General features: G+C 40.3%; 1 protein-coding gene across 6 annotated transcripts in view; it reads left to right on the forward strand.

The window, feature by feature from the left end:
• tspan1 (tetraspanin 1) overlaps positions 1 to 13396 on the forward strand; it is a 112275-nt gene that overhangs the window by 32164 nt on the left and 66715 nt on the right. For 3 of the 6 annotated variants that reach the window (XM_079676192.1, XM_079676193.1, XM_079676194.1), the window contains exon 1: positions 5381 to 6079. Coding sequence is in view for 3 of the 6 variants with exons in the window: in XM_079676189.1 (XP_079532315.1) it covers positions 8466 to 8591; positions 8767 to 8974; positions 10369 to 10626; positions 10793 to 10964; positions 11090 to 11233; position 11330 (909 nt within the window). In the remaining 3 variants the exon portion in view is untranslated. Of the gene's footprint in view, positions 1 to 5380; positions 6080 to 7473; positions 7640 to 7761; positions 7992 to 8109; positions 8592 to 8766; positions 8975 to 10368; positions 10627 to 10792; positions 10965 to 11089; positions 11234 to 11329; positions 12870 to 13396 lie in introns of those variants that run through there. The other 3 variants (XM_079676189.1, XM_079676188.1, XM_079676190.1) reach the window with 3 other exon arrangements.

Consider the following 13396-nt stretch of genomic DNA (forward strand, 5'->3'; position numbering starts at 1 on the left):
TTGTATGGCGGAGGGGGCTTTTGAAAGAAAATTAGTCTCTTTTAGGCTTCATCGGCCTGTGTACTCCAAGGTCACATCTAATTTGATATGGAAATGGTTTTAAATATTCATCCACAACCCCAGGTGCTCCCCTATGTACAGGCAGTGAGAATATGGAGCAGTACCAACGCCCCCTTGTTAGCTGCTGTCACTGGAAACACAGTGTTCCCAACACTCGCTCCAGGCAGTCAAGCGGGGAGGTGGAGGAATAAACGTAACGTTCGTCTTGAATTGCATTAAGGGAAAATCTCAGTTGCATCCGAACAGGTGACATTTCTCCACCCGCTGAACATCGTTTCCCCCCACCTAAGTAGTCATTTGCATGTAAATTTGGGTTGCTTCACAGCCAATTACAATCCTGCCCAAGGAGTTGTTCTTTTATTAATAGTTTAACTCCAGGCAGGAGGGTTTTACAAGTTATTCCGGGCACTTGGCACATACTGTACATGAACATCGGAATGGGTTTACATTTGCCAAAAATGATCTTAAAATTAAAAGCGCTCATTATATACTCCGCTGTATTATTCAAATTGATGCTTCATTAGCTGTTTTCCCACTGGTTATCTTTGCTTGGAAATGGCCTTGGTTCTGTAGGAACAACCAAAACATGTCAGGATAACAGCACTAATTTGTTTAGATGTGTATGTTTTTGGATCCACATGTGGTACGTTTGTATGTTTGACCAACAAGCCAAATAAATGTACAACCACAGGCCACATTTTCATGACTTAAAGGGGAAACTTAACTATAAACAGGAAGTTAATGGAAGTTGTTCCAGAACATACACTCTGATGAGCAGTGGCTCAAGATTACAGATATAATCGTTTATTCGCTGGCCAACAAACGTGCAAGAGTTTAATGCCCATTTTCGGGTTCCATTATTGTACTCTACTGTAACATGTTTACATGCTTTTATGTTCAAACAGTGCTTTATTTTTGTCTTCTCACCTACTGGCTGATAAGAGAACCCAGTCTGCTCTGATTGGTTAGCTGGACAACTCTGTTGTTATTGGTCAACGGATTAGAGATGTCCTGACCCTTACCATATCACGTACAATATGTAACATAGCGATGCCACTATGTTTAAGAAGTAAGCAAAGAAGTCCAATGGAGGCGTTTCAGGCAGTGCAGTTTTAACCATGATTTTACGTGGCTGATCAATCATTTAAAAACATACTTGTAAAGACATTTTTACTTCTCTCCTTATTTTCCTTTTATTTTGAAACATATTTTAAGTGTTACAAAATATCAATTTCCATTAAACTCTAAATATTATGTCGTGGTTCTGTCACATTGGCAGCTTTGTACATTTTGGGAATATGGTATTTCTGATTAGATTTCTTCCCTCTTAGTTTTCTTTCTTATGTAAAAAATCAGTTTAATTTGTTTTGTGCAACAGTCTTTGGCAATTTCCTCAACAAAGAAAACAATTAGTATTATTATTATGTAAGTCATTTTAAGTCATTGAAAAGGAAAACTTCAGAGGCTTCTTTACACTGGCCACAGAACCTAGGGCTAATGTACGGAGGCCCACTGGTGCAAAAGCTTCAACGTCACAAAAACTTCTATTAGGAGAAACGTGCTGTACTTGCGCAAAAACACATGCAAATAAATAAACATCTTAAATGTCTTTACAAAACATGCGCAGGGTTTCCTAAAAGCGGTGCATAAACAAAACACTGCAAATACAAAGCGCTGAAATTAAAAGAACGCTGGAAGAAGCTCAAAACACAACGGAAACAAAGGGACTACAACCGGAGCGCTTGTTTACGTCCAGGGATTATAAAGTTGGCCACTGCATGAAGGCCTCCTGCATATGAGTACATTTACGTACAGATGTTCAGTACTTTAGTGAAAAAGAGATTTCTCTAGATACGTACGTTGATATCATATAGGCAGGGGCTGTGTGAGTGAACTTACATGAACTCACTGGCAAATGAACACACGCATTGATTCTCACACACACACACAAACACACACACGACACACACACACACACACACACACACACACACACACACACACACAGACACACACACACACACACACACACACACACACACACACACACACACACACACACACAGAGCTCCAGTTGTAGCCGTGTCGGCCCCCCATGGGGAGTTTTGACAGCTACCTTTGCTGAGTGTTGCGAGATCACACAAATATTTAACGGCTACAGCTAAATCACTGGCAAATATTGCTGCATTATGTTAAACATATTATTTAATATGAGAAGCATACATACGCATACATATATTCACACAGCAAAGAACATATCTGTGCATGAGGTATATGTGTTTCAAAGTGTTTGTATTGATTGTTTCCTCCACTTATCATGCTTCTACGTGCGTGCGTGCGTGCGTGCATGTTTGATGAATTCAAATCCTTCGCATGTGTTTCTTTTCAAACTCGCCTCTTGAGTTTCAATTTCGTCTTTTATTTATCCACACATACAAAACCCACGTGAAAAACTTGAGGGAGAAAGTGGAATTATTTTTCAAGTGATGCTCATAGAAACCCACCACAAAGGTGAACCTCCAGACAGCCTCTGCACAAAGAGGAGGGAAAGAAAAAGAAAAAACATAAGCCTATATAGTTATTGTGCCATTTCCATACATGCAGCACAGGGACAAGGTTGGCCTTTTGTCTGACAATCCTTGCAAACTGAGAGGCGATGACAAATGTTGAAGTTTGTGTCAGCTCTCGACATGGATTTTTCCAGCAAAACAAAATAGTTTACTGTGAAGGTGAAGAGACAAAAATAGTTTGAACGCCTTTACATTTCTTTTGTTCCCTGTCTCTGCATCATATAGTCTCTATACATTTCTCTGAGCCTCTTATCCTTTGTGCTCTGCAGAATAATGTCCAACAGTGTCCCCTAGAGGGCGCCCTGGAAAATGACACCCCACAATTCAGTTCTGCTGCAGTTTCTTTCTTTGTTCAAGCGGTTGGATGGATAAAACATTCAAATTGTTTGGGGGGGGAGATCCACATCCTCCTACAGTTACTCTCATAATCTCAAATGTCTCTCCATGAGACACAAACATGCTGTGACAAAGGCACACACACACACACACACACACACACACACACACACACACACACACACACACACACACACACACACACACACACACACACACACACACACACACACACACACACACACACACACACACACAACCTCCATCTGTCACCTATTCAAGGTTCTTCTCTCTCCACGTCCCAGGTTTTAATTTGCTTTCTGTAATAGCATACACTCCCCAGAGCCGCAGATGCTGAAACTAAGCTAAGAAGATGAAAAAAAACCACAACCAGCAATCAGATTCTAATGTGAAATCATTAGACATGTTTAGTTAAGAGTTGATTCAGTGGGAGTTTGCAATTTTACAGTCAGTGAGCATGCAAATAGGCAGGTCGTGTTTCTGAGATGGGACAGAGAGGTGGGGGGGGGGGGGGGCTCTATTGGTATGTATTAATACTGACAAACCCCCCCCCCCCCCCCACACACACACACACACACACACAAATGCGCACAACAATGCAACTGGTACATCCTCTTGACAGGTCAACCATACAGAGCCAAATCATCTCCCACACATTCAAACACACACACACACACACACACACACACACACACACACACACACACACACACACACACACACACACACACACACACACACACACACACACACACACACACACACACACACACACACCCTGGGGGTCCTCATGTCTCACAATCACATTAAAATTGTTTATTCTCAATCTATCCATGTTAATGACTCGGCTGTGTGACATACTGATTATTTCAGCTCTCAGATAAGAAGAAGCAGCAGTGTGTGACCTTGAGTGGAAAATAGGGACGTTTTTGGATGTTTGGAAAGTGAGGAGGCAAGATTTCAGTAGGCTTTCAGAGTGAAAACATTGAGGTTGGATCATGTTTAATAAGCTGTTTAATAATGGTGACCTTTTTGAATCTGAAGAGGTTATTTTGGAAATGTGGACAAATTTGCATTGTACTGACATTTTGATGAAAAGAGAAACATTAAAGAGCAGCTAAGAAGAGCACTTTTGAAAAGTCTGAATGTTTTTTGGACACTGAGGACATGATTGGATGGTGAACGTAATTTCGGAAAAGTGAAGATATTTTTGGAATAAGGTCTTTGGAGCGCAATATGTCCGCAGCCATCAACCCCTTATGGTATACAGCCTACATGAAATGCTATTAATCATAAACTGATATAAGGTTTTAGTTTTTTTTACAACAATTATCTTGTCATACAGTATGGATAGAAGAGATACAATATCCCGTTGGATAAATTCAAAGTACTTTATGTAATTATTATTGTGATTTCTTTGTGATCCAGATTTCCCAGTTTAACAAAGTGATTTCTTTGTGATCCAGATTTCCCAGTTTAATTGGGAAATCTAACATTTGTGATCTAAAATTTGTTTTTAGCTGGCAAAAAATATCTGTATTACAGTAATAACAACAGTCTCAAGAATGCATGAACCCATACAAATCCCTAGGGTTTTAAAGATATGCTTACCAGTTAAAGTCAATTTATATTTACAGATAATTCAGGTTGTCATTAAGCATTTGAACCTCCTCTGAGAGTCACCTTTCTCTAGAACATCCATTTGATTTATGTATTGCATTTGAACAGTGGATTTAGTCTAGTTTACATGGGAATATCCAGTAAAATAAAGACCATTGACACTCATTATCCATGTCACACACACCCACAACAACGTCAACAGGGAATTTCACCCTTAGGGGACGGACCAGGATCGCTGTCTTTCTCTCCTTTTTTCATCTCACTCCTCCTGATTCGCTCCCTCAACACTTTAGTGGCCTTTTCCATCCCCACTGAGGTTTCCACATTGAATCAAAACCTCATCTAATTCAGCTGTACTGAATCCAGCAGGGACACGCACTAACACCGAGCAGTAAAACTTGGTTCTCTTCTCAAGACAACGACAGAAAACTGGACTAACAGCCCTCCAGGGTCCACGTCTCTGAGGGGGGGGGGGGGGGGGGAGAGAATCGTAATACCGCTGCTGCAGCATCCTGACCAAAACAAACAAACTAACCCTAATCGTTGAGGGAGGAATGGTTACATATTGTTATTTCATATGATTCCTAAATCGTTATATAATACAGCAGGGGGGGAGGGGGGGGGGGGGGGGGGGGGGGGGCAACAGCGGTAATTAAAGTGTAAAAGTCTCAAAAATGCTACAACTACTGTCACAAACTGGATGAATGTGAAGTATTTTGTTAAAGGAGGATGAAAGCGTAATAGTCTACATGCACTAAGGTCTGAGACGTACTTCCGCCTTAGCCGTAATACGGCTCGGCAGCTTCCGATCCGATTTGCGTAGCTGAGCGGGAGATCGTCCATAAATGTTTAACTGTTTATTAAATCTATGGTTTAAATATGAGTCAACGGAAGATTTTCAAAACGGAGCATTTTCAAAGACAAGTAAAGAACTACTCCGAGCACTGCTGTGTCCAACTTTGTACGGCGTCAGCTAAATTCAACGGCGTCCTAAGTTTCCTTGGCTTTTCGACCGAACTCGAGCTGCGAAGACAGTGGCTGGTTAAAATACGACGCGATAACTTTACAATCTCCTCTCACTCCAAGGTCTGCAGTCGTCACTTTGCTACGGATCAACTAATAGAGCCAAAAACCCTTGATGGCCGTAGGAGGCTTGTGAAAGGTGCTGTACCAACTCTGTTTGAGTGGAATCACTTTACTGCTCAAACACCGCGGGCTAGTGTTTGGGAGAGAAGGGAGCAGCCCACTGAACCAGTCTCTCGGGAGGAGCAGGAAGAGCACATCGATGTCCGTGAACATGATTACTGCTCAACCCCTGAACCAGCTTCACTTGACATGTCCTCTCAAGCTACAGAAGACAACTCCAAAACAGTGGAGGATCTACAGAAGCAACTGCAGGAGTTAAGAGTCCAGCGAGAGTTTTGCTTACAGCGGTTTGCTGGCTCCGACCACAACATCCGATTCTATACCAGGTAATGTTTTGGCTAAATTATATCCAAGTTTTTGAGATGGGTTAGCTTGTAAAGAATCCTGTTTACCGGCCGTTTGACTGCTGACTATATGCATGCAGTGTTGGAATAAGTAGGCTACTTAACTGAAGTATAAGTACAAATACTATGGTTGGAAAATACTCCTGAACTGAACATGTAGAATCATAAATCATGTGTTTTCATATATAAAAAGTAACTAGAAACTATGAAGGTTAACTAAATGTGGTGGAGTAAAACCTACTAATACTAACAACATACTGATAATACTTTACTACAAGTGGAAATCTTCAAAACCTTACCAAAGTAAAAGTACATGTCAATATCCACTGCCTTTCCCCCAGTTGCACACTTAAAGTCCATGAAATGTCCAAAATAAACGTTATTCTGTGTTAATAAATCGCTTCATCACTTTCCACTGTTTCATTTGACATATCAACATCAATGATTCTTTCCATAAATACCCCCCAAATAACATGAAATGTGTGCCACTTTCCCGTGTTATTCCGCTCCGGTAGCAAAAAGCTTGCCAGCCATTAACCCAGCTGTGTGACGTCACACGTGACAAACACCAGCCTCGTCTGGATTGTTTGTTTTGTATCCTTCCGCTATTTTCGCTCAACATATGTGTAACCGGACCTCGCTAAACTTTTTTTATTTAACAATGTACACGAATTTCCGAAAAACACGGCTGTTAGACGTCAGTGGATCCGTTTTGTACAGACCAAAAGAGCGAACTTTCATCCGCCGCACGAGAAATCACAAGCTGTGATATTTGGTAGCCATTTCACCCCAGACAGTTTTGAAGGGGCTTTGATGGTGGAATTAGGCTACAAGACCAAAAAAACGCTTAAGCTAGATGCTGTACCCACCACAAACCCTGAAAGACCGGCCGAAACTCCAAAAGCATCAGGCGCAAAGAGAGCCAGATCTGCTGCATGTTCGTCGGCAACGACTGCCAGCAATGTTGACAGTTACTTCACTTCGTCAGGCAAAAAACCGAAAACAAGCTAAATCTGCCCACATCCTAGAAGGGCTGTTTCCAAATTAGAGGTGGCAAGGGTATGTGTTATTTCATTTACATCAAATTAATATGTTTTGTTTTGTTTTAGACTGAAAACAAATGTAGATCTATGAGAATTTGGTGTGCTGTATTTGTGGGGCCTATGATAAAAGTGTGATTTAAGTTATTCAACCCATTTCTGGGGAAACATACATAAATAGTAAGAATTTCAGTTTTGTAAAAATGTGTGCCTAAATAAAATAGAATTAGCTTGTGTGCATATGTCTGTCAGCTAAATGTTTTGAGACCAAATGATTGCTGCAGGATCCATCCCTGAAATTGTTAGGTGTTTTTAACTGTTTGTTTTTGGTTCCAGTTGCTGAGAGAACAGGATCATGTCTCGAGCGACTCAGATGTTTATTTGGAATCTAATTTGCCAGAAGATCCTGCTGCAGCTTCAGTGACTGAAAGCACATTGCCACATAGATCTGAGGCAAGCACACAGTTCTCAACTCGAACAAGACCTTACTATAGAAGCAAAGGTACAGAAGAAAACAGTTACAAAATATAGATTGGTGAATTGTTGTTATCATGTGTCTAAGTATCACTTTTGACATTTCATGTGTTGGACAATGTTATGGTTACTATCATTTCCAATTTACAGGGACCTCAACAGATCCAGTTATCATGGTTTGATGCATGTACACAGTATGAAGAGCAAGAAAGTGCATCTACACCAACAGTGTCAACACCAAAGAAAGGTTGTGCTACACTTGTATTCAACGCTGATCAGACACCCATCAAAGATGACTCTGACTCTGACTACAAGCCTTCGGAGCTGTCGATTGATGAGGCATTACAGGAAAAAGAGGAGGAGATATGTGAAGAAGATAGGTTAGTTGTGTGTGAACATACCATAGTTTAGTTAGAAGGTAATGAAAATTAATATAACCAGATTTACATTAATGTACTTATAACAAAACACATCATTGATAAAGTTGTTTGCTTCCAGACAAAGGCAAGAAGAACTTTTGCACAAATGCCCCAGGAAATATGCACAAGACAAGAAGGATTTCGTCTTTGAGGCCAATTTGTTGGAGCTGTTCCAGTACTGCCCAATTTGTGCTGGATCAAGTTGTTGATTCTAGTCGAGGTTGTTAACACCATTGGCAGTTTAGTGCAGTTTAGTGCAGATCAGGCAGAAATTTGGAAACTGTAAATACACAAGAGTATGGAACAGCCAGCCATTTCTCAATCAACTTCCTGTTGGAAATCTGATCATATCGGCATCAATTTTGTTGTCAGGAAGTCTACCCTCCCAGACTCTGGGAAACAGAACAGACAAGTCTTGTGGAGAGACTCAAAGGCATGGAAGGTGGCATACATCTGACAGGGGATGCTCGTTGTGACAGCCCTGGCCACTCGGCCAAATATGGAGGCTACACGGTGATCGAACAAAGGATCAACAAAGTGCTGGATACCCAACTAGTCCAGGTAAATAGTTAGTGAATTAAGTACATGTAGTAATATTCTTGTACATGGTACAGTACAATTTACCCACACTTCTAACTTAATAATAATGAATGCAAGGTATGAAACCACCATACAGTACAAATACAGTATAGGACAATGATGACATATTACCAATGTTGTTTATGTCGTTATTCAGAGCAATGAGGTAACCAGCAGCAATGCTTTTGAGCTCGAGGGCTTGAAGAGGTGTCTGACACTCCTGACCGAGACGCATGAGCTGGATGTCGCATCTATGGTAACTGACCGGCACAAATCTATTACAAAGTACCTGAGAGAAGAAACTCCACACAACCCCCGCACAGCAGAGCTGAAACATCACTTCGATGCATGGCATATAGCGAAAGGTGTGAATTTGTGTGCTCATTATGGAAGTAGAACTGAATTTATTAAAATATTGTACATTTGTGTTGTATATATATTAGTGGTGGGCCGTTATCGGCGTTAACGTGCTGCGTTAACGTGAGACTCTTGTCGGCGATAAAAAAAAATATCGCCGTTAATCTATTCTCAAAGTTGGGTTGGGAGCTGGGTCTATACTACGCAAGCGATGATGACTTTCACCTTGATAATTTAGCGCGGATGTATACCTAGCCGAATTGCACTGTAGGGGGCGAGATCGAGTCTTTGACCTGTGTTTCTTCTACTGTCTATGGATCTGACCCCGGTCAAATCAGCCACATTAAACGTGACATGCTAACATGGATACAGCAGGAATGAAGCCGCGGGGTTTGCTTCAGGGGACATTTATTTTTAAGAAGCTTCCCGATGGAAACCTCGACAAAAATAAGGTTGTTTGCACCTTGTGCAATGCGGAATTAGTTTACTGTAGGAGTTCATCCAGTCTCAAGTACCACCTAAACGCAAAGCATCCCTTAGCTAATGCGGAAGATGCCGGGCCGAGCACTGATGTAGCGCGGGGGAAGACTCGTCGTCAAACAACTATGTTTGAGTGCAACCGAGGCAAGCCCGTCAGCACAGCTCTATCAGCCAAGCTAACTAGTCTCCTCGCTCAGTGGATTGCCACCAGCTGCAGGCCCATTAGCGTGGTTGAAGATGACGGGCTCGAGCTTGTTCTCCAGGCGGCCACAGGTGACCCATCTTACAAACTGCCTGCGAGGCGAACTATCATGAGGAGAATACATGACCAGCACGCAGAAGAGAAAGCTACGAAAGTTGAGAAGATGGTAGAGGCGAGGTCTGTAGCACTGACTGGGGACCATTGGACGTCCGTTAACAACGACAACTACCTCGGCGTTACAGTACACCTCATCGATGCTAGCTGGGAACTTCACTCCTTCGCTTTAGGTATGCTACGTTATGTCATTTTAAATTACATAATTTAATTTTGTAGCCTTTTAATTACCACCACGTTATGTTTGCTTCTTGATAATTGCTAGTTGTTTACTACTAGTAGTGAAATTATTCTAATTTACTTTGTCTGTCTTTGTCAGTTTGTGATGCATTTTGGAAACTGGAGATGAGCCCCTGGTCTAATGCACCACCTGGCTTGAGAAACCCGTTCTCAAAGACTTACTTTTAGTCATTATTTGGGTAGCACACATATTCTGAATGCCTTCGGCAGAATTCAAATGAGCCATTTTAATCTAGATTAATCTAGATTAATTCCAAGAATACAGTGAGATTAATCTAGATTAAAAAAATTAATCTATGCCCACCACTAATATATATGCTTCTTTGCTACATGTATGTTGGTAATAATTTAATCCTTTAATTACAGGACTTGGTAAAAAGATCGATGCTCTCGCCAAAAAGAAGGGTTGTGAAGATGTTGTTTTGTGGAAGAAATCGATCATTCACCATATGTACTATGTCGCAGGGACAGTTCCAGAAAGGCAGGCTGACTTGTTAGGGGAAAAGTTGAAGTCTGTTGCTAACCATGTGCAAGACATACATGAGCATGATACCGAGATATACCCCATGTGTGACCATGCCCATTTACTAGGTGACAACAGAAATAAACAATGGCTTAAACCAGGTACATGGAACACATTTTTGCACATACTGGAATAATTGAAAGGCAAAATTAAGGCATTAAGGCAAAATTAAGAGTCAAATTTAGTTGCCAAATCAGAAAGCCACCTACCCAGGCAGCAGTCCTGGTGTTAATCTCTTTCCCTAAAAATGTAAACTATTTATTGCAGGATCTAAGCCAGCTGAGCTGCTGAATGACATCTTAACCGATCCCCATGTGCTTAAGGACATCAAGAAGATCTCGAGTACATACCAAACATCATCTCTGGAAGCATTCCATAGTTTAATCATTCGCTTTGCACCGAAGCATACAGGATTCATGTGGCTCTGTCAGCTTGCTAGGTAACTACTGATAGCCTTGTACTAAATGGATTTCTTTTAATTGTGTTTTAGGGATACTTTGATTCTATATTTTCTGTAATTGTTCAGTCTACATAAGAAATAATCATTTTAAGTATTTATTTCAGGTACCACTTGGCAGCACTACAACGAAAACAGTGCAAGACTACAGGCTGTGACTCGAGAGGGCCAAGAGCGTTTCACAATCCGTTTCCCAAAGTTCAAAAAGGGTCAACATTCAGTACGCAAGGAAAAGACACCAGCAACATATAGTAAGTTTAGATAGGGGACAGATTTTGATATACCAAATTACCAATACAGTAACACATGAGCATTCCGACCCTGCTAAACTATTCTATTATTTTCAGAGTACACAATAAACATTCTTGAAGATCTTCTGCAAGCCTATTCTGACTCGCCACAGGACTTGAGAGAGTCCATCCAAGAAGTCCCTGACCAAGAACCACAACCTTTGGCCTCAGAGATGGACCACTCCGATAAAGATGAGGCAGTGCGTCAGCACAGGTGTCGGTTCATTAACCAGTAACAGTGTTTACTAGACTATCTTTAATCTTTGCTTTGAAATAAGATTCCTGCTTTCTTTTGTGGTGTGGTTCTTATCTTGTGTAAACAGTTCCTTTTCATTTTGTACAAAAACTTTTCTTGTATCTATGGGTGATACTTCATAATAGTGTACTTCAAATAAAATTAACAATATCTCTATGCTTATATACTGTATTAACATAATACCTGGCAGACTGTCAAACTGGTTATTGAATCCTCTGGTGATCAGCCATCAATATTATAATTTTTTCTTTTGTGGTGATTGTTTCTACTCACTCATATCACTGATATTATTGCCTAATACATTACATTCTGCTGTTTATGTCTGTGCTTGTTGGTGGGGTGTCGGGACCTACATTTCGTGCAATGCACTTCTACTGAACCAGTAGGCACAGTGTTCCAACATCCAGGTTCTACTTTCTTCTGGTTGATCAGATTAGCATTAAAGATATTACTATCATTAGTAGAGAAGCTGAATTAAAGCCCTAAGAATTTAAAAATACTTTTGAGCTGTGAATGTTTCCTGATTGCTATAAACATTGATCATGGGTGCTGGAAGATTGTGCACAAAACTCGGGTCAGAATTAAGTTACTACAGGTGTTATGCCAGCTTGAGCTAAATGTCACCAGAGTACAGTGAACTTAGTGACTGAAATATATACAAGTTGAAGTGAAATAAGTAAGGCCAAAAATTAATTACATCTGAATATCTTTATTATTTTTACCACTTTTAATTGTTTGTGGACTCGCACATATACCAAAATAGACAAATGTACACTGCAATAAAGATCAAATGTTACAAGTGAAAAATTAACAAAAGAACCCTTTTTTATTTATCAAACAGTAAATTAATACAATCTTACAAACTTGTGATTTGGAAAATGTTGTTATATTTACATGTTTCTTTGGAAAAATAATATTGTAAATTACGTACTTTGTCAATTATTTACATCATGTGAAACCATTTTAACTAGTTCAGCTGCATGACTTATGTCAAATTACAGATTTGGCCATTGTAATCCCTGATAGCGGCCTCCCGGTTCAGGGTAAGTCTTCCGTATCTCGGTTATAGCACATGCAGGCAGCGGGACTCGTGAGTTTTGGGCCGAGTACACCCCATTACCAATGTACAAACTGTCGATAAGCTGTATATCGATACTTCCTAATGAAAAAAAAGTATACAGATTATAAATATATTTGGAGAAAAATAAAATGTTATGTAGTACTATTTTGTAGCAATGGTTACAAATTGGCTTATAACATGATATTTGTATTTTACTTGTACAAAATAAATATGAGGTTGTACACGACTGCTTGACAGAATCATAGACCTCTTATATATTTCCTCACATGTGTAGTTGTTTCTTTTCCCAAGCATACATTGAACTTGCATACACAGAAAACATAAAAGCCAAACTGTTTTTGACTGCTTGAAAGAGTTTAATGGTATCTTTAAAAGTGTACCATCATATCTGTGGCGACTAAAAGTATTATATGAAAGCAAAGCTGCAATAGGCAGTTGGGTCAATCAATATTTACTTACTGGTGTAGTTGGCCATCAAATGCTCTGTGTTGTTGTTTGTATTGAAGATACGCTATTTTCAGTGTCCAAACACTGAGACAGCCTTCTCTAAAGCCTGGGTGGCTAATAATGCACCTTGGTTTCTCGTCGGTGTCTTCTATCTGGTCAGTAGGTTGCAAACTGTCTATTTGTTCCATCACCTGCCAGATCTCTCTGCAGCATACACATTCATCTGCAGTGGGCATGCTTTCACAGCATTGACATTTACACCTGACTATTGTACATAACATTAAAAAAAACAATATCTGCCGGACGTGTGAGGAACAGATGACAAATTAAGATCGACATT

Source organism: Notothenia rossii (assembly GCF_949606895.1).
Source record: "Notothenia rossii genome assembly, chromosome: 1".
NCBI classification, from domain to species: domain Eukaryota; kingdom Metazoa; phylum Chordata; class Actinopteri; order Perciformes; family Nototheniidae; genus Notothenia; species Notothenia rossii.